This window comes from Neovison vison, chromosome 12, assembly GCF_020171115.1.
Source record: "Neovison vison isolate M4711 chromosome 12, ASM_NN_V1, whole genome shotgun sequence".
In the NCBI taxonomy this organism is placed as follows: domain Eukaryota; kingdom Metazoa; phylum Chordata; class Mammalia; order Carnivora; family Mustelidae; genus Neogale; species Neogale vison.
This window is the reverse complement of record NC_058102.1, coordinates 105,805,515-105,831,779: the sequence shown is the minus strand read 5'-3', so window position 1 is coordinate 105,831,779 and position 26,265 is coordinate 105,805,515. Positions and strand designations below refer to the sequence as shown.

Sequence of the window (26,265 nt, the reverse complement as noted above, 5' to 3'; positions counted from 1 at the left end):
GACAGCGTCCACTGGGACAGTTTGGGGGGCACCCACAGAGGGAGGGAGCTAGGGGTGGGGGACTGGGGACAGAGGACTTGGCTTCCTGAGGTTGGATGTTGTAATCCTGGTGCACAAACTTTTGGCTTCAGTCCCTCCTGTTGCTTTTGGTGTTTCTCTGTCCCTTCACTTCCCAATACACTGGCGTGTGACTGAGCGCACACACACACACACACACACACACGCACACGCACACGCACACACACAGCTGCTTTCTGTCTGGGAGTCCCGGGACGACAACTCAGATGGGATTCTGAGCTGGGAGGAACAGGAAAAGGAGCAAAGGTGGAAGCTGGTTCCCCTCTCAAGTCCCGGCTGTGTGGGCATTCTTGTAATCAGCGTCCCCGGGACATGCCGGGGACCGGAGGCATGGAGCTGAGCTGACCACGGGAGCCAAGATCGGGACTGAGGTGAGCAGGAAGTGGAGGACAGGCTGTGCCTTCGCAGTCCCTTAGAGGTGCCTCAGAGGAGCTGGAGGGGTGAATCTTGGGAGGCAAGATTTTGTAGGATTGTGTGTATCTGTTGTATAAGAGACTGGGGCAGAAGGCAAGTGTGATGTTGGGGAATCTTAGGACCAGAGGCATCACCCCAGCTCTCCCAGGCCACCCGCAGCTTCTACGTTGCTCAGGGACGAGCCTGGGGAAGTCCAGAGGTTGGGGGCTGGCCCAGGGAGTGGGGGAAAGAGGGGTGATCACCTGACTTAGAGAGGGAGGGAAAGCAGACAGTGCCCAGCGAGATGGGACGAAGAGCAGACGGGACAAACCTTGGGCATTCCCGAAGACTCGTGACCTGCAATTAGCCATGTGGATGCGGGGTTCCCTCCCTCCCCCACGGGCCGAGCAGGGCAAGCAGGACGCCAAGTGTCTCCCAGAAGGAGGAAGCTGCCCCAGCTGAGGCTATGGGGAGGCGTGGGCACGCTTGTGCCAGAGGAGGGCAACAGGGAGCCCCGGGGAGGGGCGGGCGGCCACAAGCTGAACCAGGCAGCCCACAGGGTGTGAAGGACTAGCCGGAGTCAGGTTTTGGTGCCATGCACACAGGTATGTGTGTGCAAAGGGACGTGACGGGAATGGCACCAGTGTGTGTACGGAAATGGGAACTGGTATGTGGGTGTGGGCTGAAGCAGGGGCTGGGGCTCCCGTGCCGCCACCCCACGGCGGGTCTGGGGCTGGGCTGTTCCTGTGCTGGACTGGGAGGGAGATGGGGTCAAGCTGGGATCCCAGCGGCATGGTGGTGAGCAGCATTTCTCCACCTGTCTGGTCCTCTGCTAGACCCTGACCGGACCTCCTCCTCCTAGACCTTGACCCATGCCCAGCTCCTGTAAACGGTTAATTTTGGACTTGCTAGTCTCCTGAAGATTTCCTCCATGGGCAGCACTGAGCCCAGTGTGGGTGTAGGTGTCTTTGCTTCTGGAGGGCACTGACGTGTGGTGAGCGCCAATGCCTGTCCCCCCGCACCCTGCTCCAGCTTAGCAGAGGTGGGAAGCGGGTTCTAGGGGCTAGAGAGGTGGCAGGGCTGGGACGGGGGAGATCTTGGGAAGGGGGAGATCTCTGGAAGTCACCTTGACTGTAGATAACACTTGTTTATTCCTCGCAAGTGGGCTAGGGGCAGAAGGGCACAGTGGGGACGGGGTGAGAAGGGTAGGGGGGCAGGCCGTCCTTTTGGCTTTTAAAAGTAACCCCCACAAGAGATCTCTGACCTTGTGTTTATGTCTGACCTCTGCCTTGACATTTCTTCCCTGAGTCTAACTTGAATCCCACTTGCTGCACTGTTTCCCCTTGACTTGCCATGGCTCGGGGCCAGCTTCCCTTTCCACAGGCTCATGCTTTCATTCTGCCATTCCGGTTTTTCACTCTAACCCATAAATTATGATCTTTCCAGTAACCTTAAAAAAAAAAATATGTTCCATCAGTATCAGCTCATCAATGTGTTCTCTTCTGGTCTCCCCCATCCCGACACAACCCAAACCCCGTGCCCAGACTAGCCTCTGAGGTCTGCTTCCCCACTCTGCACTCGCTTCTGGTCTTCCCTTCGCTCACTCCTTGTCCCCACCAGGTCTCCCCTCCTTCCGCTCTTGCAAACAGCTTAGCCCTCACATGGTGCTTCTGGTTTGAGAACAGGAAGGCTTGTCCCCTGACCTCCCCCCTTGGAGACCTTTGTGCTTGGGCTTACCCTGAGCTAAGCTATACTATGGCTTGGCAAGAAAAGGCTTATTTTTATCCCCTACCCTCCCAGCACCCCTGTTGAATGGCTCATTCTCTCTTCCAGGGAGACTTAGAACCCAGAGAGGACGTGTGAGTTGCCTAAGGTCACACAGCAAGTTAGAGACTCGGCTCCATCACTTATCGGATCGGTAAGTTCCTTCAAATCATTCAAAAGTCGTTTTTACTGAACACCTGCAGGGGGGCGAGTCCTGTCCCTTCATCTCTCTGAGCTTCATTTCCTCATTGATAAAATGGAATTCGTAGTAATACCTACTCAGAGATTTTAATGAGGATGAAATTTAATAATGTATATGAAGAAGTGTAGATTTTAGGCACAAGGATTAGTCAAATGTTAAACTTTTATTAATTACAGGCTAGGAATGGACTAGACCTTGGGTTTCCTGTCCGGTGCTTTTTTCTGTTAATGTTTTTGAATTCATTCATTCATCCATTCATCTGTCTGATAACGATTCCGGGGCCACTCCTCTGGGTGCCTAAGCCCCAGTTCTGTAGCCATGTCTGCCGTCTACCATTGGTTCACGTAGCTCCAACTCTTTTCCCCGGGGCCAAACTGCCTCGTTCTTCCAACCTGACTCTCTGGTTCTCAAAGCCTCCCCCAGCCTCCAAGGTCCGATGGTCTCCTCTGAACCTGGAAGCCTTCTTCCCTCCCTTCCTTCCCTCCTCCTCTCTTACATGGGAGGCTGGAGACCTCTGATTTCCAGTAGGTGCTTCTCTCTTCATCTTTCTTCCTGGGCTGAACTTGCCATGGAAACCTGTGTGTGGGTCCCCATACCAGAATCTAACCCCGACAGGCTTTCCCATTCCTGGGATAACCCGTACCCTCCAAGTCACCTTCAAAAATTTCCATAACCTCAAATGGCTCCTGCCACGCCCTTCTAACTGACTTGGGCTTGGGCTGTTGCCTGGGTTAAAAGGACCAACAAATAAACACAGACGCTTCTTTTAGTAAAAAGAATCCCTTGTGTTTCCCTAGAGCCTTGGAGGAGCACTTGATAGCTTCGGGTCACTTTGATTCCCCCAGCACCCCCCGGAGGTGAGGGGCGCTGGGTGGGTACGTCCCCCTGGAGCCCGGACCCCTCCTCCTGGCAGCTCCCTGGGAGCCAAGGCGGAGGTGACCTCAGGGTGGCTGTGTGTGGGGGAGGGGGGAAGGCAAACAAGGACTCCAGGTACAATACCACGGTGCCGCAATTTGTCTCCTGGAGGTTGACAAATGGACAGCGATAGGGGCAGAGTAAAACCGAGGGAGGCCACGTCATTTTTCTGGCAGTTCAGGGAGCTCGGGGCTCTTTAGGAGAGCAGGGACTCAGGAAGGTCAGTAACCTACTGTCATGCTTAGCCACATCTGGGTCTCCCTTGAGGAGACCACCCAGCCCAGAGAGATTTGCTCTGGGATCGACCGCCAGAACCCCTTGCTTGTTCTCAGGACAGAGGTACAACGGGGAGAGAAGAACCAGGTTTCCCTCGAAGGCCTGTGCTTGGTCCTGGCACCAATCCCAGGTCTCCTCTGACCTTATTTAAAGACCCCACCTTCTCCTTCCCTCCCAATCAGACGCCCAGAGCTAGCTGGCTCCCATGTTTACCCGGAGCTGATCGATTCCCTGGCACAGGGATGAGCACACAACCGGCCAGAGGAAGACCATGCAGTCAGCTGGGCCACACCTGCCCTTTGACCTCCTGTCACCCCTGGCAGGCTTTGATCCCTTCTGGCCTGGAGGCTGGAGGCTGGGCAGGTGCCACTCACTGGACAGCTGGGCAGACGGGCAAGCGGGGATGGTGGCTGGCTGTTAATATCAGAAGGGGACTCGGAATAAAAGACCTCAAGCCTTTTCCTCCCAGTCTACTCCTATGCGGTCATCGGCAAGTCCCTTCATCTGTCAAGGCCTGGATTTCCCCCTCTGCAAAATGGGCAAACTAAAATCGGCTCCTTATTTGCTCTCCGAGTCACAAGAGCAAAGTGTAACTTTCGGTGTAAATGTCATTGAGAGTTTGGGAAGAAAAGCAACACCCCGACGATATTAAACCGTATTCCTACAAAGGGAAATGTGACCGTCATGTTCCGACAATAATGAAAGCCTAGGAGGGAGAAAGCAGGGATGGAGGGCGCGCATTGGGTTGGTAGAGCTCACCCCTTCTCCCCCCACCCCACCCCCCCCGGCAGTACCTGTCTCACCGTCCTGTTCTGCGGCCTCCCGGTCCATCGTGTCGCCATGGACAGAAAAGTGACAGTCCCCGCGGACGGGCCTCCTGTGGTCTCCTGGCTCCCTGAGGAGGGAGAGACGTTGAACCAGGAAGGCGAGGACCAGGTGAAGGATCGGGAACAGTGGACCAACAAGATGGAGTTTGTGCTGTCAGTGGCCGGGGAGATCATTGGGCTGGGGAATGTCTGGCGGTTTCCCTATCTCTGCTACAAAAATGGAGGTGGTGAGTTCATTTTGAGGTAGGCGTGGTGGGGAGAGCTGTGCCTTGACCGCCAGGCAGGGCCTACCTGGGTGCCTCCTGCCTGGCAGTGTGATGAAATGGAAGGAGGCTAGATGGAGTCGGAGGTCCCAGGTCTGAGCTCTGGCTGTGCCTTGGGGGTCCTCCGCCGTGAAGGAGGGATGCTGCCTCCCAGGGCCACGGTGAAGGGTAAACGGAGGTCATGGGCAGGACCGAGGAATCTGAGTATGTAAGAAGACAGGATAATAATAGTCCTTCATGAGGGTGTACAACGTTGGTTGCTGATAGGAGCCATTCATTTAGCTGGTATTATTATGGCCCTGCCCTATGCCAGGTGCTGTTCTAGAACACATTCTGTGTGTTATACTCTAGATCAGGGTGCAGACTATAGCCAAAGAAGTAAAATGCATGATATGTTGAATGGTGAGGAGTGGAATGGTGAGAAGCGAGGCAGGGATGGGGGTTGGAGAATGCTGGGTCGCTGGCGGCGGGGGACATTGGGAGAAGGGTCTGAAAGGTGAAGTAAGGTGCCCAGGAAAGCTTGTATTGAGGATGTGACTTGAAGGAGGTAAAGGAGTGAGTCTTGGGGATGGAGATCAGGTGAAGACCATTCCAAAGGGAGGGGAAAGCAAAGGCAAAGGTCCTGCGGTGAAAGTGCACCTGGCCTGTTTGCAGAACAGTGAGGAGGGCAGTGCCCGATGGGGAGAAGAGTAGGAGAAGAGATCAGAGAGGTAACAGGGCTCACATCCTGTAGCTCTGCTCTGAGAGAGATAGGAACTGTTGAAGAAGTTGAGCACAGGAATATGACCTTCTCTCTGATTTTTTTTAAATTAAAGAAACATAACTTTATTATTTTTCAGCACTGATAGTAAAAATGAGCAGGGGTATGGTGGGAAGGGGCCAGCTCAATCTTTTTAAGGGTACAATTAAAGGTCTTTCGCATATTCATAGAATTATGCAACCACCACCACAATTGATTTTAGAACATTTTCTTCATTCCAGAAGGAAGGCCAGAAGGCATTAGCTGTCACTCTCTATTCCCTCTCGCTGCCAGCCCTTGGCAATCGCTGATCTACTTTCTGTGAATACAGGTTTACCTATTTGGCATTTTCATGCAAATGGAAGTGTCCATTTGTATGAATTTATTTGTGACTGGACAGATTCATCATTGCTTTTTGAAAATACCTTTATTCTTTCTTGTGGAAATTGTACACATTTATTGGGAAACCTGAAACTTTCCCGAAAAGCAAAAAGAAGAAACATTCCTACTTAAAGATAATCATTGTTTACAAAGTCCTTCTAAACACTATTCATATTTAATTTTTTAAAAAAGATTATTTATTTTGGAGAGGGGGGCAGGGGCTGAGAGGGAGAGAGAGAGACTCTCTAGCAGATTCCCTGCTGAGCACAGAGCCTGACATGGGGCTCAGTCCCACGACCAGGGGATTGTGACTTGAGCGGAAGTCAAGAGTCAGATGCTTACCCAACTAAGCCCCTCATATTTACTTTGACAGGTATTTACTGAGCATCTACCAGGTACCTTTCTGTATTTCAAACCTTTTAGTTATTATTACCAAGTGTTTGAACTAATGGCTCCAAAGAAATAGGAATGGGGTTTCTTGGCAGGTGAGGGCTATGGGGCGAGGTTGTGGAGTGGGGGTGAATGCTGGCCAGAGATTAGGGGAGGCGGGGAGAAGTGGTAGGGTCAGTGACTTGTTTCTTTGTCTCAGGCCAATTTCACGGACATGCAAGGCATTCGTGTTCCAGCTAAAGATGACCGAGGCTGAGCCCTCATTTCACAGAGCACACAGAGGCTCCTTGGGATATTTTGTGACTTGCCCAAGATCGTAGAAGTGGTTGGGAGCTGTGTACCCTGGCTGCCTGGCTCCTAGCTCGCCCATCACTCGCCCTGCCATCTGAAAAGGAGGGAGAAAGAGGGTCCAGGGGACAGGTTTTCGGGTTAAGGTACCCGCAGTATCCCGCCCGGTGGCTGCCCTTGGCTGTGACCTCGGTCCTGGCCATGGGGTGGTGTGGGGAGACGAGCACATAGGACAGTGAGCAGGGACACGGGGCTGAGCCTGGGTGGTCCGCAAAGAGGCGGTGCCAGAACGCAGCTGCTGGGCGGAGTCCGGGTATTCGGGTCGGCTCTGTCCCAACCTAAGTGCCCGGGGAGGACACCTCACCGCCCCTCTCTCCTGTCTCCCTTATTTCCCCACACATGAGGGGCCGAGCAAGGTCAGGGGTCCCAGTCTGAGGTCACTGGTCTTTGGGGGTCCAGGAAAGTAGACATGTAGTTTTCCTTATTTCAGACAATGTAATGATGGATCTACATGGGAACAAGACTTCACCGACCAACTCAAGTGTCAACTTTTTGCTTTAGGCTAGAATTTTAGGAACTCACTGTGATAACAGGGTTTCTCTCGAGCTGACCATAAATCCTTAGTTAGCAGTTAGGATGTGAGGGCGATCTGGCTGCGACATCTTTCACCTCATTGGTCGCCAGGGTTGATTCGGCTGATCTGGAAGGCCAGGCGGGTGGCCCCTTGTCCCTCACCACTCCATGTGTGTCCTTCCCAAAGCTGTCTGCTCGGTCTGAAGAGGACAACCTTCCCCGAGAGAAGAGGGCCGTTCTTCTGTATAGGAGGATATAGGAGTAGCAACGTTCCCCTTCTAGAACCTCCAAACAAGCTCTCCGGGTCTGTTTGTAGGAAAACATAGGGTAGTCAAGCTTCCACATGAGGAACCGCATTGAGCACTCTGACTGGCTTAAAAAAAATTTTTTTTTAAAGTTGTTAAATATAGAGTTTGCTGATCTATTAATCAGTTCATAATGAATTGATAATTAGTCAACCAACGGTTCTATAGAGGAAAATCTTTCAAGAGGGATGAAAAAAAATAGTGTTATTGGTGTAATCATGTGTTTGGTTACAGAAAAAACAGCACCAAACTAGGTCATCGTCAAAAAAGGGTTCACCCCAAAAGAGAATTTTATAACTCCTGAGTTTCCAAACTGTTAGTGGTTCAGGAGAGAGTGCTTGGCAGAGATAACAAGGCATACCTTAGAGCAAAGGGAGGGAGACTTTAAACACGTCCCGAGTCATCATAAACACTCGGGACGTGTTTAAAGTCTCCCTCCCTTTGTTCTATGTTCACAGATCCCTGGGGGGCCTCACCGGCTGCTCAGGCCCAGAGCCTGGGCACATGCCAAGAGAACTGTGGGCCAGGTCAGCCTCCCCCAGTGAGGATTCTCAGATGTTCATTGGAAAGGAGGATGTTTGCAGTGATAGTGTGTGTTGAAAACCCAGGGAGAAAGCCAAGAATGGATGCCTGTAGGCACTCCAGCACCAACTTCCTCCCACTGCCTGCCGTGGCCCAGGCCTGGGCCGACTCAGCCTGAGGGTGACCCAGCTCCAGACCTCCTGAGCTCTCCCCAGTTTCAGTGGGGCAGAAGTCTACATAGCCAAGGGTAGGGCTGAGGCCCTCTCCTTCCAGAGAGGGAAGGACCTCCACACAGCCAGCAGGAAGGGGCCCATGAGTCACATGCCTCCACAGACTTCCGGTAAAGCGCCCTCCGGGAGAGCCCCATACACTGCCCCTCAGCCTCACCCCTGTAACCCACTAAGCCACGTAACCTGGAGTCAGGGGTGTTGCTCCAGGCAAAGCTGGGGTTACAAAGGACTTCAGGACTTGGAGAATTACTGGCTACTGTGGCTCTAGAGGGCCCAGAAGGCTCACAGATCCTTCTTCTTCACTCTCATTCCGCTGCTGGCGGTGCAGAGGGGTAGGAGAGGCTGGGAGGGCCATTTGGGAATGCACATCAAAGACTTTTAAAAAGTGTTCAAGCCCCAAGGGTAGAAGCAACCCAAACGTCCGTCAATGGACATAGGGATAAACAAAATGTGATATATACACACGAGGGAATATTACTCAGCCTCAAAACGTGGAAAGGCATGAAGAAACGTTGAGAACATGTAGCTAAGTGAAATAAGCCAGACAAAAACATATAAACATAAGTACTGTATGATTCCTCTTATATGGGATATCTAGAAAAACAATAGAGAAGGTGTAGAACAATGGTTACCAGGGGCCTGAGGAGAGGTGGGGAATAGGGATATAGTGTTTAATGGCTATGGAGTTTCAGATTGGGCTGGCTGAGAAGGTTCTGGAAACCGATGGTGGTGGTGATTGGATAACAAAGTGAATGTACTTAGTGCCACTGTACATTACACTTAAAAATGGTTAAAAAGTAAAATTTATGTTATATGTATTTTACCACCAAATAAAGCAAAAAAAAAAAAAAAAAAGTACATTCCCTCTGACTTACTAATTCGTCTACTGGAAATTTATACGAAGGAGCCAGTTAGCTAAATGCACAAGGATGTGGACTGCAGATCACAGTGGAGTTTGCAGTGAAACAACCAAAGGCCAGTGGAGGGACGGATGAAATGAGCTAGGACAGATGCTTATGTTGGAATATAACACAGCCATTGAAATGATGCTGTCTACATTTATTGGTATAATAGGTTCATGATATGTTTTTAAATAATTATCAAGAATGTATGGCAGGTACTCATTTTGGCCAAAAAAAGAGAAATGTGTGTGTGTGTGTGTGTGTGTGTGTGTGTGTTTATAAGAATATTGGAAGGCTATACAATGTTTTTTTCCTTTTCTCCCCTTTGTACTTTCTATTTTTCCTACAAAGGAAGGTGGATGACTTGGGTAAGAGCACAGACTCAGGATCAGACCAGCTGGCTTGGTGTCTCAGTTTCTTCCTCTGTAAAATGGGGATAACAATGGTACCTGCCCCTGGGGAGGTGGTTCTGTGAGGATTCGGAAGTTGGTGGAGCCTCACATACAGTAAGCACTCCATAAGTGCTAAGGGTTATTTTGGTGCAGAAAACAATAATCTGTTCACCCCCGGCTACTCTTCTGAAGTGACGTATATGTCTTAGAGACTGAAGTGGGCATTGGTGGCTTAGAGTTGTCTCCAAATTCACTACTTTGCTGGATGCTTTTTCAGCCTGGCCTCCTGCGAGTCAGCACCTAATCACATGACTGCCGAAACTCCCGCACCAGAGAATTGGCCTGAGCAGAAAGGCCTTCTCTGCTGGGACCCCAGTTCAGATCTGGGCCTGGTGGAGGGGGAAAAAAAATCTGAAAATTACTAGAGGAAAAATAATTTTTCTGAGGAGTCTCTGTTTTTTTTTCTCTAAAATGTAACACACTTGATAATTTAACAGGCATATCATATTATACAGAACATATATTTTGGTTCCAAAAATAATAAATGGACTAAGTTTGTGAAGCACACTGAGAAAATAAATTGGGCATCTATTAGGATTTCCACCTAAATATTCACTCCTTTTTCTTCAAAGGTCTTTCCTATCCCGGGGGCGGGGTCAGACTGGAAAATTTCTGCCTGTCCCTGTTCATAGACAAGAGGAAGCCGACACAGGCCCCTGGGAGGGTGGGGAGGGAGATTACAGATGCTGAGTAGTGGGACACTGGTCTCCCAGATGGGTCGAGTGCTCAGCCCCTGCCCCCCTTCTTCCACAGGAGCCTTCTTCATCCCCTACTTCATCTTCTTCTTCACCTGTGGCATCCCGGTGTTCTTCCTGGAGGTGGCGCTGGGCCAGTACACCAGCCAAGGCAGTGTGACAGCCTGGAGAAAGATCTGCCCCCTTCTCCAGGGTGAGTGTTCCCCTTTGCCCTCCTACCAGGGCCCCCAAGAGAGTCCATCCCTCCGCTGCTCCTCCCCTTTCCTTCCCTGCCACCACCTTCTTATTCGTCTATTGTGGGGGACACAAGGAAGTGTCATCAGAATTTGGGGGGCCCAAAATTTATAGATCCTGGGGAGGAAGGCACTCAAGAAAGACAATACAAAATCACCAGTGCAAAACTAGATACAGAGCCTGGAAGGGGTCCTTGCCAGTGAGGAATTGTGAAGGTTCATCTTCCTCAGCTTCCTGAAAAGTTGTTCCGTGTATACGGCACGGCCGCAGACATGCCACCGAGGCCCATAACCATAGTGACGATGACAATGACGATGGCTAACAACTACTGAGCACTGCTACATGTTGGGGCTCAAGTAAGAACTTTACGTGCATTTCCTCATTGGATCCTCTAGTAATAACTCACTTAGTTATTTGTAGATGAGAAAATGAGATCATTCACTGAGGATTTGAACCCAGGTCACCCCGAGCTGAAAATTCACGCTATTTCCTGTGTTAGGTTAGGGATTCGGTTAGGCACCGCTCCTGTTCTCTCTGTGGATTTGCTGGTTAATGCGAGCAGCTTGGGGTGTCTTTCCCCCACTCCAATTTTAGTTGATTGGGCCAGTCCCCTGGGGGCCATTGGGAAACCCAACCTTTGTCTCTGAGGGGTTCCTGGCCTATGTGAAATGAGGAGAGGACTCTTCCCCTCACATCAGCCTCTGAGAGAGCCTCGGGGACTGGGCTATCTGGGGTTACTGCCCAGCTTAGTAGGCTGGGCAGAGGTGGGCATGGGGGGAAATTACTGGTTCCTGAGCAGGCTGGGAACCTGACCACTGACTAGGGGTTTGGCTGTAGGGACCAGGCTAGTTTGGGGCTAGCTGATTCCTCTTGGGGCACCCATGGGACCTCTGGAGGAGCAGCAGTAAGGGGCTGGGGCAGGGCAAAGCTTGGCTTGCACACCTTTCTACTCACGAGGGCTGGGTCCTGCTAGAGTGCTGTGGCTTCAGCCAGAGTAGTTTCTCAGCATTCTGCTCTGGACCCCAGGGGTCGCCTAATATCCCACACAGCTAGGCTCTATCCCTAGGACCCAGGGACGAATCTCCTGCAGGTATCTACTAATTCTCCGAGGGGATCACTGCAGATAGGGTGAGCAAACCGATCATTGGATGGGGGTTGGAGGGAAGGATTGCTGCTCCTTCCCTCTTTTCCAAGTAGAAGAGACAGACTCTGAGGCCTGGGGTCTCAGGGAGAGAAGCATTCAAGGTGTGTGCACCTATGTTGATGGGAGGGTCCAAGGCTGCTTACTACCTTGCCCTCCATCTGCGTAAGATCACCCTCCCGTATGTGCTCACCCTCCCTCCCCCTCAATTTACACACAGGCACAAGCTTCCTTCTCCCCCACCCAGATCATCCCTCCCTTCAGAGATGGGGCAAACCACCCCCCCCCACCAGCCCTGGCGCGCTGCCTCCTCCTGGGTCAGGTCGGTGTTTACTGGGTGGTGGGAGCACAGCACGTTCTGGCAGCGGCAGAGACGAGCGGCTGCACAGTGGCCGCTTGTTTGGGAGTATCTGTGTGCTGCGTTCGGAACTGCAGGGCTGAGGGGCTCCCCGGGGACCCTCCGCGCCATCAGCAGCCCCCGCCCCCACCCCTCCCGAGGCCCCAGCCTGTTGGTTTAGGGCGCCCCCCCCACCACGCCTACATGCTGTGCGGAGACCCAAACGCAGGAAAACATGGGAGGCCTCCAGTCGAGGTGGCCAGGCCCATGGGAACAGACAATCAGGGTGGGCTCGCCCGGCCAAGGGCAGGTTTTGTGGACAGTTGGCATTGATTTTCTGACCTGCCTCTGGGCTTTGCTTCATTAAATCCTTCTGGAGCACCGGCTTCCTGGGCCGCCAGCCGAATCTCCAGGACTTGGGGCCCCGGGGAGGGGGTTGCTGGGACGCAGGACAAACAGGCAGGCCCTGGCAGGGCACAGCGCCCACTTCTCCGCCAGTTTTCGCACCTCGGGACTAACGGCCGCTCTGGCAACGTGTTACTTTTAAAATGACTGTGGAAAAGATCCCACGTTTGCAGGAGCAGGCGGGGCAGGAAGGGGGGGTGGGGGGTGGTGTACTGTGCCTGCCCTTGCTCCTTCCCAGCCCTGATAGGTTTGAGCGCGGGAGGGGTGCCCCATGGCCAGCCTCCAGACTGCTCCCCTGTGTCAGACCTGGGTGCACAGGTCGCGCCTCTGGGGGACACACTTACCCCTCGCTCCCCTGTGAGCTGGCATTTTGAGATCCACTCAGGCTCCCGGTTCTCCACGGTGACCACTTCTCCTTTTTTTTTTTTCTTTGCTGGTTTCTTTTGGTCTTTGCTCTTACCTTGAGCAAAAGATAACTCCTCTGTTCTTCCTGCCCCTTTTCTTTTTACAAGTCATGCGTGACTGTCATAGAAAAACTAGAGAATGCAGATGGACAAAAGGAAAAAAAAAAACAACTTTAAAAAAGTGAACTGAAATCTTATCACCAGAGAACCACAAGGAGCTTCTGGATGGCAATCCTTCCAGAGTTTATCTCATTTAAAAAAGGGGGGATGTAAGTTAAGTAAATTATGCATAATGAGAAAAAAAATTAAAAAGAAGATATATGTTCAAACATGTATTGCAAAACTGGAAGAATGCAAATTGTGGTATTCTGTAGCCTGGGTTTCTTAGAAAAATGTGCTGTCTGTGGCTTCTCAGGCCAATAAACAGATGTGGTGAGTCTCTTCGGGTAGCACCCAGTCCCTGGCCAGCCACTGCAGGAGGCTTCCGTGCGGCTCTGTAGGACTAACTTGATCTCTTGGATTCTCCTTGTTGCTTCCCCATTCCCCTCCCCCACCCTCCCCACACACAGGCATTGGTCTGGCATCTGTGGTCATCGAGTCCTATCTGAACATCTACTACATCGTTATCCTCGCCTGGGCCCTCTTTTACCTGTTCAGCTCCTTTACCTCTGAGCTGCCCTGGACAACCTGTACCAATAGCTGGAACACAGGTATCCATCGTTTCGGCCACTGGGCTGGGGCCTCTCCCAGCTTGGATGTACTAGACGCCCAAGGGCGAGCAAAAGCCACGCGGCCCCAGCCCTTCACGAGCCTATGGTCTCGTGGGAGAAACAGACCAATTAATCAAATAATTACAAATTGCACCGGGTGAAAGAAGCAGCAGAAAACCGACAACAGCAGGAGGAAAATTGATGGCTGAGGGCTGAAGGGTGAGAAGGAACCCACCATGGGAACAGCAGCCCGACTGGGGGGAAAGGCAGGTGTAGGACACAGTCCCTCTGTGTGTCGAGTGGAGAGACAGTGGGCCAGTCATGGGGGTGGAGGAGGGATCTGAAGTCTGTGTCAGAGGTTGGTGGGTGGGGTGGCCAGGGCACAGCCAGATTCCCTGGAACAAGAGCTGTATGAGGCACACAGGGAGGGGGGGCTGGTCCCATGAACCGCCTGGGTGGTCAGTTCCTAGGAAATGGGGCTCTGAGGGAAGCTCTTGGGATCGGGAATGATGGGGACCGCCAGGCTGTAAGGTCAGAGTGTTGGAGGGGACCAGAGTGTCAGAGCATCTCTCCCCATCTGGTCCCTAGCTAATGCCCAGCCCTCCTTGTCCCCAACAGAGCACTGCATGGACTTCCTGAATGGCTCGGGAGCCCGCACAGCCACTCCCTCCGAGAACTTCACCTCGCCTGTCATGGAATTCTGGGAGTAGGTGCTGGGTTTGGATGCCATGTGCCAGGGGCCCCAAGCGGGAGATGTGGATGACCGAGACCCGGGATTTGGAGGGAGGGTTTAAGCCTTTCTGTGCACACTTTCCAGTGCTTACTCACCTCCCCCACCTGCACACCACTGGGACCTGGGGGCACACTCGCATCTACCTGGTCTCATCCACTGACACACTCCCAATGACCCTGAGTCCACCGTGTCTGCCCAGGCCCACACATTTACCCGTGTCATCTTGTTGCCTTGCACCAATCCACCCCCACCCCCACAAAGGTGTCATTCCTACCGACATGTGTCCCCCGGTGCCTGGCCAGTGGTCTGTCCCGGCTCGCAAGAGCAGGTGGTGCCCATCACTCCCCAGCTCCGAGTTCAGGGATGTCATGTGGGTAGCTTGAAATGGGCCAAGGTGAGCGTATTGGTACCGCAGAGATTGGCCGACCCCGTACTCGCACCTCCACCCTCCCATGTGACTACGCCCGTCCATCTGCCCACGCCCACATGTGTCCAGCTTCGTGCCCGCAAAGGTCCGCCTGTACCCTTACGTATTTACCAACACTCACACGTGTCTGCCTGCACCCGCACGCTCGTGGGTCCCCATGTCATCCAAAGCTCACACATCCACCAACACTTACGTGCACACATTTCCACTGCTCCCTGCGCTCTTCAGGCGCTAACACACAGTCAGCCCCCCCGTTTGATACCCATGCACTTGTAACTCAACCTGCCCGTGTAAGTATCTACTCTCCATCTGCGCGTCCATGCCTTACTTACCACCCTCACTCTCTCTCTTTCTCTATCTCTCTCTGTACAACAGAGAAAGCTGGATGGTTAGAAAGACAAAGATACCTATGGGATTACGTGATTTGGTCTTCTAACAGCAGGGGCATACAGACCACAGGTGGGAACATGGCATGGCCATGGGAGGGGGGGTGCAGCGGGATGGGGAGGGGAAGCCTGGAACATGAGATCTGTGGGGTCAGCGCTAAGAATCAAGAGACTTGAAGACAAACACCAAGTGGTCCCCTTTCACCCGCCACCTGGTTATTAATTCTTTTTCCATCCTCAGGAGACGTGTTTTGGGCATCACCTCGGGCATCCATGACCTGGGGGCCCTGCGCTGGGAGCTGGCCCTGTGCCTCCTGCTTGCCTGGGTCATCTGCTACTTCTGCATCTGGAAGGGGGTCAAGACCACGGGCAAGGTGAGGTGTTCTGGCTCCTGGTAATCTCTCTCCGGCCCCCAGAAGCCCTGGGGACACTCACAGAGTCCCCCTGGAGAACTGAAAGAAAGAGTAGTGTAAAGGAGAGGCAAGGTGAGAACAGGGGAAATGGTAAGAAGAGTTTAACTCAGTCTAAGGTAAGAAAGGTAAGACTTTCTCTTTCAATATGATTATAAAAGATCCGTTTATGTAAGTAACGTACAGATTGAAATAAGAAACCTAGAAGTCCCCTTAATCACTGTACCAGCCAGCATGGCGGCCATTTGGATCTACGAGTCCCCGTTAATGTTTCATTGTATTGTCTTCTAGTTTCCTTTATGTGTATGTCTGTGTCCATCTGTATTAATTATGTGTGTACATGACACAATGGGCATCGTACACTTTTATGACTTGCTTTTTGTAGTATGTGGTATGAACCAGCAAACAGAACTGTCTTTGAGGTGGTGAGTTTCCAATTGTCAAAAAGGGTTCAAGCCAAGAATGGACAACAGTGCTTATTGTGTGTGTAGAGAGTTCAAATTAGAGCCATTATTTCCAACCCAGGAAAACTGAAGTTGAGGTTTCATGCTTTTTTAAAAAGCCAGGAATAGACAGGATACTGACTGCACCGATTAGCCTGTTCTGGGGGCAGCCCTTCCATTCCCAGGATTGTTGTAATAATAATAAAACTAGTGATGGCAATAATAACACAGATATCGCCATCACCTCTGACAAGGAGCTGAGCTCGGTCAGGGGCAGAGTGGACCCCTTGGAGTGTCTCCATATCCCAGAACTCAGGCCACGGCTGCTCCCCCAAACTTAAGCCTGGAAAAGCAGTATAAATTTTGTCACAGGTCACTCTGTGAGGATCTGCTCCCCCTCTGTCTTCCGAGACCTACCCTCACCAGGGGGCATAAGGAGAACAGCCAGGATGAGGGATTCCGGGAGACCAGATTCCGGATTTTAAAATAGCCTTTGAAATGTTGTGGCTGGGAGCTTGTGCCTCTCCCTGTCTTTCTTCCGTCCTTGCCCTGCTGGTGTGCATCTCACACTCCACCGCCTTGCAGCCCAAGACCCGCTAGAAATTGTAAGGAAGCTGTGGCGAGTTATGGGTGCTCACCCCTCTCGGCATCTCTAAGGAGGCATCTGACGCTGAGCTGGGGGCCACTCTGCTGCCTGAGGAGGGGTGACTGGAGGACAGCCGGAGGTTCCCTGGCACCTCCTGGCGTCTGTGTCCCCAGCAGGAGTGACCTGGGGATGCTTCCCTGCAGGTTGTTTATTTCACGGCCACGTTTCCCTACCTGATGCTGATTATCCTTTTGATCCGTGGCGTCACCCTTCCCGGAGCCTCTGAGGGCATCATTTATTACTTGAAGCCCGATTTGCTTCGCCTCAAGGACCCCCAGGTAGGAGCTGTGCTGGGAACCTTTCCCTGCTGTCTCCCACCCCAAACCATAGCCGTACTTTTGAAAATCTCTGGTTGCTTTTCTTTTGGTTTAAAGGCAGTATATCGGGAACTCAGTCGGTTAAGCCTCTGCCTTCGGCTCAGGTCATGATCTCAGGGTTCTGGGATCGAGTCCTGCATCAGGCTCCCTGCTCAGTGGGGAGCCTGCTTCCCCCTCTTCCTCTGCTGCTCCCCCTGCTTGTGCTCTCCTTCTGTCAAATAAATAAATAAATAAAATCTTTAAAAAAATTAAAAAAAAAATAAAGGCAACATATCCCTACTGGAGAACAATTAAAGATCTCTTGAAATCCCACCACTTAGCTGTTTCTCTATGAGCATTTTAGATTTCCTTCCAAGTCTTTTTCTAGTTTTGTGTGTGTGTGTGTGTGCTTTAATATAGTTGAGATAATTTTGTAGAAATATGTCTTTTTTCATTTAAATTATATTGTAAGCATTTTCCATATTATTAAATTCATCTGTAAATGTTATTTTAAACACTTGCCTATACTGTGTCCTCCATCTATCAACCATTCATCCAGAATGTACTGAGGACCCATCAAGGGCCAGATAGTGCTCTAAGAACGGAGCCGGCAGTGTACATGACAGACCAGGCTCCGTGTCCTCTGAGCACTTCCATGTGGGGCAGGTGTCATCAATCTGCTCCTATTCTTGGACAGTTAGGTCAGGCATTTTTTGTTTATTTATTTGACAGACAGAGATAGGCAGAGAGGCAGGCAGAGAGAGAGAGAGAGAGAGGAGGAAGCAGGCTCCCTGCCGAGCAGAGGGATCCCTGGCTCGATCCCAGGACTCTGAGACCATGACCTGAGCCAAAGGCAGAGGCCTAACCCACTGAGCCACCCAGCGTCCGGACATTTTTTTTTTTAATGATCACATATACAGCTGCAATGGACACCTTGTGTTTAAATCTTGGACCACATCTCTGATTATTCCTTGACAGTCTCTGGAATCACTAAGTCCAAGAGGATGTGCGCTTAAGTTTCTTGAAATGTACTGGCTTTAGAGAAATAGAGACTTTCTCCACCAGTATTGGAGGACACCCTTTTTTCCTCCAGGGCCCATGAGAGATTCCATAATAATTTGCTTTAAACTTTGATCTAATTTGAGAGATCAAAATAGTATCATTTTGTTGTTTTAATTTCTCCCTCCCCTTCCCCACAGATTTACTGCGCATTTCCATTTCCTCCTATAGGATTTGTCTGAGCACATTCTTTGCACTCCCCCACCCCCTTCCCCAAGGAGTCCTGGGTTTTTTCCTTATATTCTAATGAAGTGGCTCTTGGCCCCCTGTGTTGGCTGCCTAAGGCACTCAGTGCTGTGGAGTGAGCCTGGTACTCTCAGTTCTGCCCTGCCTTCTCTGAACCCAGCCCCTCCACTCAAGAAATCCTAGTGTGTGGGGCCCCCTGGGTGCCCCCAGAGCCGCATTTAAATGGCCCTGTCTGTGAAGCGGGACATGTGAGTGGACGGTGATGAGTGTGGAACTCCAAGGGCACACCCAGGGGACCAGCAAGGTCTGAGGGGCCAAGGCCGGGGGCCCCCCACCCCCTACCACTTTCTTGGGGTCTCACATAGGTGTGGATGGACGCAGGCACCCAGATCTTCTTCTCCTTTGCCATCTGCCAGGGGTGCCTGACCGCCCTGGGCAGCTACAACAAGTACCACAATAATTGTTACAGGTGAGTGAAGGGGTAAGGGTGGGGTGCCGGGGACCCCAGGTTGATGGGGGGCTGGCCTTCCTGGAGTGTGGCCAGGAAATCATCGCTTTAGTTCCTAGACTGAATTTCTTTCTTCCCTCCTTTTCTCCCTCCTTCTCCCTCTCTTACCTTCCATGATCCTTGATCTTGGTCCCTCCCCCATTCTCTCTCCCATACCTCCCCATGTGCATCTTTGCTCCCCCTTTTCCTCCTACTCTGCTCTCTCCGCTTGCTCCACTGCTCCACTGTCTTTGGCTCTCTCCTCCCTGGTGGCTCTTCTTCCTCTCTTTCCCCTGGCTCCTCGCCATCCCGCCCTGCCCCACAGGGACTGCATCGCCCTCTGCTTCCTCAACAGCACCACCAGCTTCGTGGCCGGCTTTGTGGTCTTCTCCATCCTGGGCTTCATGGCGCAAGAGCAGGGGATTCCCATCTCCGAAGTGGCCGAGTCCGGTAAGTGCCACTTTGCTGCCTGGGCCCTGAGGGGAGGACACAGATCCATCCTCCAGGGTCCCAGGCAGGGGTCCCAGCAGCTGGCTGATGGGAACATGTTTAGCCTCTGGGGGCCCTGCTTGGTGCAGAAGAGGGCCTTCTTAACGACGCGTGGGCGAGGGAGCATGGACTGAGGGGGCGTGGGCAGACCCACAGTCAAGCCAGCTCCTCAGAAGCAGAAGAGCAGAGTAACGGAAGAAACTACTCTTGAAACACACATACACGCACACACACACACACACACACACACACACACATTCCCCTTGCGCATGCACGTGTGTGCATGTGCATGCTCGCTCTCTCTCTCTCTCGCTCTCTCTCTCTCTCTCTCTCTCTCTCTCGCATGTGCTCTCACACAGGGCCTTGGGACAAGGCTCCTCCCTGCGGGTAGTGAGAGCCCGGAGGGAGCTCTCCTGACCTCTGTGTGCCTGGCAGGTCCTGGTCTGGCCTTCATCGCGTTCCCCAAGGCTGTGACAATGATGCCCTTATCCCAGCTGTGGTCCTGCCTTTTCTTCATCATGCTCATCTTCCTAGGGCTGGACAGCCAGGTTCGTCACCCCACCCACCTCACTGCACCCCTCCCTGCCCTGTTGACCCTCTTCCCAGCTTCTGCACTTCTGGGAATTACCTTTCCCCCCCAATCTCTTTTCCCCCTGACCATATATTCCAGATCCCCCTCCACCTTCCAGGGCTTGTCCTTGCAGTTGGTTGGAGGACCCTGGGCCTCAAGACCAACCTATTCTGTGAGGGGGCCATCTACCTTCTCCCCCTAGGCCTGATCATTCCCCATGCATGGACACCCCCCTCCCAAATGGCCCTTCAGCCTCCTTCTGGCTATCCAGCTCAAGCAGCCCTAACCCACTCCCCAGCCTTGGGGACAGAACATGTCTCCTGCTCTGGTCCCCATGTTGGGACCCTTGGTTGTCCCAGGGCAGGACTGGTACCCCCACTTCTGCCCTTGAACCCCCTCCTGTGCTCCTGTGCATCAGCATGGGTGAGTGCCAACTCCCCTCCTGCCCACAGTTTGTCTGTGTGGAGTGCCTGGTGACAGCCTCCGTGGACATGTTTCCCAGTCAGCTCCGGAAGAGTGGGCGGCGAGAGCTCCTCATCCTGGCTATTGCAGTCGTGTGCTATCTGATAGGGCTCTTCCTGGTTACGGAGGTGAGTGTGTGGGGGGGTGTGGCCTGCAGGATGGGCTCCAGGGTGAGGGAGCCAGGGGCCACACCTTCCTTATCGGCTACTTGGGGGTGCTGATACAGGCTCTGCCCTCATCACAGTGAGGATGTAGGTAGAGTTAGCTCTTTTGGTGTCCTGTGACAGAAACCAAATGCTAGCCAGTTTGAGCAGAAAAGAGAGTTTTGGGGGGCCAGGAAACTGAAAAGTTTAGAGGTTATTGGTTTCAGGTATAGTTGGATCCAGCTGCTCTAAGGACATTGTCAGGAATGCCATTCTTAGCCAGATTTCCCTCCCAATATTAAAGAGCACTGGCAGAGCTTCAGGCTTACCTTCTACCACCCACCCAACACCTGAGGAAAGAGAGGGACCTTTTCCTAAGAACACAGTGAATGTCCAGCCCTAGCTCCGCTTCAGGCCTGTAGCAGGGAAAGGAGCACCCTCAGAGTGAGGTGGTGACAGCTTCTACAAGAGAGGATGCTGGGAAGATACAAAGTGTATGTCCCACACTTCCCAAGAGTCAGAAATTGTGGTCCTGATGTTAAATGAGGGGCCTGGAGGCAAGGACAGGAGAGGAAAACTCCCTTTAGTTAGTTGTAAGGAATGGGCTTGGGCAGGATGGGTGCCCAGACGGGTGGTTGCGCCTTCGCTGTGGAGCGGGTGCCCTGCCAGCCCTGGCCAAGGCCCTACCCAGCTCCCCGGCTTCTCTGCAGGGCGGGATGTATATCTTCCAGCTGTTTGATTATTACGCATCTAGCGGTATATGCCTGCTCTTCCTGGCAGTGTTTGAAGTGATCTGCGTCAGCTGGGTGTACGGTAAGTGGAGAGAGGAGTGCTTGGGGGAACCTCCAGCCCCCTCCCCCAAGAAGGGCGTGATCTGCCCAGGAGAGACGGGATATGCCAGCCCTCTGGTTTCTATAGGTCTTTGTATTGCTGCCCTGGGAAGTTCATCCATCCCTGGGAGCCCAGGCATTTGTCATTATGGCAGACAGAGCTGGCGTAAGGACAAAACCGATTTCCCGCAATGGTGAGAGGAATTAGAAACAACGGGGAACAGTTTTGTTGATACAGAAGCTGCTGGAAGCCCTTCGCCAGTGGGAATCCTAGCTTTAGGGCTGCTTCGTCCGAGCCTCCGCACATCCCCACATTCCCTTTCTGGGTTATCACCCAGACTTGCTTGAATACTTCCCCAAACAGGAAACTCATTCCCATGTTTTTGAAGGGGCTTTTCTCCTTATGGCTGTTACACATTCCTTTCTTAGACTGGAGTGAATTCTGCCTTCTGTTGACTTCCACCACCGGTCCCCCCACCGGGTTGGGGTATCCAGCCAGTGATGCTGAGCTAGAACGTCCTATCTGGTGACGGTGGAGGGAGGAACCTTTATGCATTGAGTCAATGCACTGTTAAATCCCAAGAAACAAGCTGACTATGGCATACCTTACTCTCAGCCCACACAGCAGCCCTTTGCAGGGGGAGGCAAGGCTCAGAGAGGTAGTTCTCTTGCCTAAGCCCACACAGCTAGTATGCGGAAGAGGCATCATCATATCCCAGGACCTTGGGGCGGGGGAACATGCTGCCGTCGTAACAAGGCTTGGGGCAGAGGTGAGGAGCTGGGTCCATTTAGCGGGACTGAGGAGGAAAGCTGCGAGTAGGAAGGTTTTTATTTTGCTACCTTGAGCCTTCCTATCTAATGTCCTTCCTCTCCTGGGACATGTCTCCTGTAGTCTCACTTCAAACATGTGATGTCTTTCTGATTTCTCTCTACTGCTTCTCGGAACTTGTTATCAAAGAGGGTCTGATAGACTTCATCACAGTGAGTTCTAAAAAGCTGAGGAACTATAATAGTTTATGCCTCCCCAGCATTAGCTGGTATCCGGGGGAGAATTTTGGAAGTCAAAGCAATGACGCCCTAATGGGACATTTCATGCACCCTGGTGATGAGTGGGGAGTTATTGCTTTGCTGAGGAAGGGCTTGGAGAGGGACCATCCCAGGATCTTTCCCGACCGGTGGCTCTCTCCTTAGAGGACCGGCTGGGCCTGGATCTGGAGCAGACGTGGAAACAGAAGGACACTACCTAAAACCAGGCAGGGTTTCCACAAACCCAGATCAAGCCTCTTGTCAGGCTTTCCCGAGAACGCGGTGTGGTTCCTCCAGAGTCTAGAATCTAGACTGTTGTTCCCTCCCCAGTGGCTCTCTGGCCCCTTGTGAGTTTGGCGTGTTACGCAGGCATAGCGGGACCCTCGCCGTTTTGCTCTTTTGACTTGAAACTGAATTCATCTCTGCGGCATAGATAAACGAGCATGGACGTAGCAATGGTGCCAGTTTAGGCCCACGCCGTCCTCTGGGTTTAGGATTTAGGCTCTTCATTCCTAGACAAGGGGATAAAGGATCGCACTGGGAGGTTGGGTAGCTCTCACGAGGGCTCCTGGGTTTTTCATGGCAGCCCCTTCTCCCTCGTCACTCCCTGCCTTGTGGCTGCGATGCCAGCGACCCTGCTCATTCACGTGCCCTGACCCAGTTTCCCCTGACAGGGTGGGGGGAAGAGGGCAAAGCCAAGTGAGTCCTCCCCGAATACCTACAAGCTGTCTCCCTCCTCCCGTTCTCACACTCTTCTCCCACTGCCCTGGGCAGGAGCAGACCGTTTCTATGACAACGTTGAGGACATGATTGGCTATCGGCCATGGCCCTTGGTGAAGGTCTCCTGGCTCTTTCTGACCCCTGGACTTTGCCTGGTATGTGCCCTGCCAGCTACCCTCCTGCCGCCAGAGGACTCAGGGACGAGGAGCAGGACGCCTGCGTTCTGGGCTCCTTCCCTGCCTATCCAGTTACCCAGGGAAGCTGGTCCATTCTCCCTTTCTGGGTCGGTTCTCCCTGCACTTCCTTTCAGTTCTCCTGCCTCATTCCAGTTTCCGCCCCGTTCCTTTCTCTCTGCCCAGCTTCCCAGTTTTAGTGGTCTCTTTCTGTCTGCCGATTTAGGGCTCCTCCACGTCCCCTCCCTTCCTCAGAGCTCCTCCTATCTCAGTCCTCGGGGGAGCCATGCCTTGGCTCACAGCTTGTGATGGCTTTTACCAGTCTACCTCTGTATGTACCACAGTGCATTAACTCATCCTCTGTCCCTGGCCATTGAAGTGGGTGAAGAGAGGATTTCAAGGACTCTGTGTCTCATCTGTGTCCACCTCTCCCTCCTTCTAGGCCACCTTCCTCTTCTCCTTGAGCAAGTACACCCCTCTCAAATACAACAACATCTACGTGTACCCTCCCTGGGGCTACTCCATCGGCTGGTTCCTGGCTCTCTCCTCCATGGTCTGCGTCCCACTCTTTGTCATCATCAGCCTTCTGAAGACCCAGGGCTCCTTCAAGAAGGTAGGGACCTGGGGAAGGGGTACATGGAAAGGGGTTTCTGAGAGATGGTGTGGGGCCCAGCTCTGAGTTTGGGACTGTCCTTTGGTCTCATGGAATCTTTGAAGACCAATCCCATGGCTTCACTGCCAGAAACGTTCAAGAGTCCTCAGTTTCTGGACATTCAGAATCTGACCTCCAGCAGATCATGTGGGCAGGCTGAGCAAGAGTAAACTGTCAGAGGCTTAAGGAGGAGACTGAGTCACAGCAAGAACTTAAAGAAGTGCCCAGGCAGAGATTTAGAGAGTACAAATCCCTTGCTCCCAGGAAATTAATAACCCATTACCATGGTTCATTTCATACACAGGCTTCCGGCTTCTTTTCTTCTCTTAATTCTGCCTGGGAAACCAATGCAAAGGCTCCCTGTTTAGAATTTAAGACATGCCTTCCGAGAAGGGGATAGAGCATGTCCCACAAAGATATTACACTTGTAGAAATTGATCTGGCCTATAAGTAACAGAAAACTCAACCTGCAATAAGCAAATTGGCTTATTTTCTTTTACATCGAGAAGTCCAGAGATGTATCCTGTTGACATTTGGTTCAGCTGCTCGAAAGAGGTCATTAGGGACCAAACTCTTCCTATATTTCTGCACCTCTGTCTGAGCATGTCTTTGTCATCATGCTCACCAGCCCATGGTCACAAGAAGGCTGTCATGACTCCAGTCATCACATCTGCATTCAAGGCAAGAAGGAGGGGGAAGGAGATGGTACCAATAGCAGTAATAATAGTAGTACTACTACTCATATAATAGGGACCTATTGGTCACATCATAATAGTAATAGTAAGAACAAAAATAAGCACTTATTGGTCAACTTACTTTGAGCTGTGTACTATTAATATCTTTGTTTTACAGATAGGGCACAGAGGGGTTAAATGGGTTGCCTGCAATTGCACCGGTAGTTAGTAAGAGCCAGGACTGGAATATGGCCAGTTTCTGGTCCTAGTCACCACGCTACTGTCTCTTCTCTCTTCTTGAAATATTTATTCCCATATTCACTCAGATTCTACCAATGGCCCCTATGTGTCTGGCTCTGGGCTGGGCCCCGGGGACACAAAAAGGACGAAACATCTGTGCCTTACTCACCAGTAGCACCCATCTGTCCCCTCTCATCTCCACAGCGCCTGCGACAGCTCACCACCCCTGACCCTGGCCTGCCACAGCCCAAACAACGCCTGTATCCAGATGGTGGTACCAGCCAGGACGGCGGGCCTTCTCCAGCAAAGGAGGGATTTATAGCTGGGGAGAAGGAGACCCACTTGTAGGATGTGGCCAGCAGTCAGGTGGCTATGGAGCCAGGAACCTCTGTTAGGGCCACAACGGTGGACAGCCTTCACCTCCGTCCCCCACCGCAGTCCAGCTTCAGACCTCTGTGATGTCCGTGGGTGCCCCCAGCCAGAGGCCAGGCCGCTCGCTCCTCAGCTGGGGCAGCTCCTTCTGTGGGCGAGAGGTGGTCTGCTACACCACACCATACTGTTGGAACACACCTTCTTATTTATAAAGGAGGGTGGTCTTCTTTGAGTCCACCATCTGATTCAAACACATCACGCTGTATGGGAGCTCCCGCTGTAGGGATGTTCCAGCTTCCTGTATTTGTGCTTTGGGAGGGTAGCGCCGATGGGGATACGTATCACGTTTGGACTCAGAGAGCCTGATGGAACATGGTGGGTTGGAAGTGACAACAGAACACACCATATTTGTTCACACATTCCATTAGAGGAGGTTCTTCACTAGGCTTGGTGTTCTGAAGGAAGGAACTAGAGATACAAAAATCTTCCACGAGCCATCAGGGTCTCAAGTTTTCCTGGAGGCTTCTCAAGGTGCCCCTGGTTCCCCACGCTTCCTGAAATCTGTGTCCTCGGCTCATGGAACATTGGAATGGAAGGAACTTAGAGATGATCCCTAGACTGTTCAAAGGCAAGAGTGTCTGTACCTTCCTGTGCCCAAGGCAGACATTGCTAATCGATAACAGAGTCTTCCCACCACACAGTCCTTCCAAATACAGAGCTCCAGGCAGCTCCATTGGCCACCCTGCTTTTGTCCCATCTCCTGACTTCATGGGTAAGAAAACTGAAGACCAAAGAGAAAGTGACTTTTTCAAGTTCACATAACTATGCCCAAAACCTAGTCTCCTTTTCTCAGGCCGAGGTTCTTCCCATGATACCCTCCTGCCTTAGTTAACAAGTATATATGGATTGTCTGCTATGGTGTGCTAGTCTTCTCTGCCTCGACCCGTTCCTGTTTAGTTCTAATGTCTTGGGGTGGGAGGGAGAGGGTCCCCTCTCTAGAGGGGTGAGCGACTTTCCCCACATTGGCATCCCTATCTTGGCATTTCCTCTGCCGGCCCATACTCCTCTGGCCAGATTTCCTCTCTCGCTCCTTTTGTTCTTGCCCTTTTCTATCTCCTCTCCCTCCGGAGATTCCTTGGAGTATGTGAAAGCCCACCGGTCTCCCACAGAGCTGGAGGTGTTGCATGTGGGATGCTCCTCTCCCCGGGCCCTTATCAAATGATGCCAGGGCCTCCAGAAGGCAAGGGAGGGGGAGGAGTTGGGGTGGGGGAGGCCACTTGGGGACAGTGGCCTGGGGCAGGACCTGAGAGCTGGAAAAAGGGAAGCCACCTGTATATACCTCTGTATCTATAGATAGCCCTCTGCAGGGATGCAAAGATAGATGTCACCCAGAGCCAGTGGCTGGTGGCCAGAG

General features: G+C 52.2%; 1 protein-coding gene across 4 annotated transcripts; it reads left to right on the top strand.

The window, feature by feature from the left end:
- The first annotated feature begins 251 nt into the window (after positions 1 to 251).
- SLC6A12 (solute carrier family 6 member 12) lies at positions 252 to 25,788 on the top strand. Of its 4 annotated transcripts, none has more exons than XM_044227884.1 (16): positions 252 to 449; positions 2,305 to 2,389; positions 4,420 to 4,682; positions 10,254 to 10,388; positions 13,286 to 13,426; positions 14,045 to 14,132; positions 15,214 to 15,346; positions 16,615 to 16,749; positions 18,378 to 18,481; positions 18,825 to 18,949; positions 19,424 to 19,536; positions 20,012 to 20,149; positions 20,875 to 20,977; positions 22,795 to 22,895; positions 23,356 to 23,526; positions 24,684 to 25,788. In XM_044227884.1, exons 3-16 carry the CDS (start codon positions 4,469 to 4,471, stop codon positions 24,825 to 24,827), a joined length of 1,845 nt encoding a protein of 614 aa, XP_044083819.1. In that variant the 5' UTR covers positions 252 to 449; positions 2,305 to 2,389; positions 4,420 to 4,468; the 3' UTR covers positions 24,828 to 25,788. The 4 variants fall into 4 exon arrangements, with proteins under 4 accessions (XP_044083819.1, XP_044083818.1, XP_044083820.1 ...); XM_044227883.1 differs by lacking the exon at positions 252 to 449 and adding an exon at positions 766 to 1,076; XM_044227885.1 differs by lacking the exon at positions 252 to 449 and adding an exon at positions 1,402 to 1,465.
- The last annotated feature ends 477 nt before the right edge of the window (positions 25,789 to 26,265 follow it).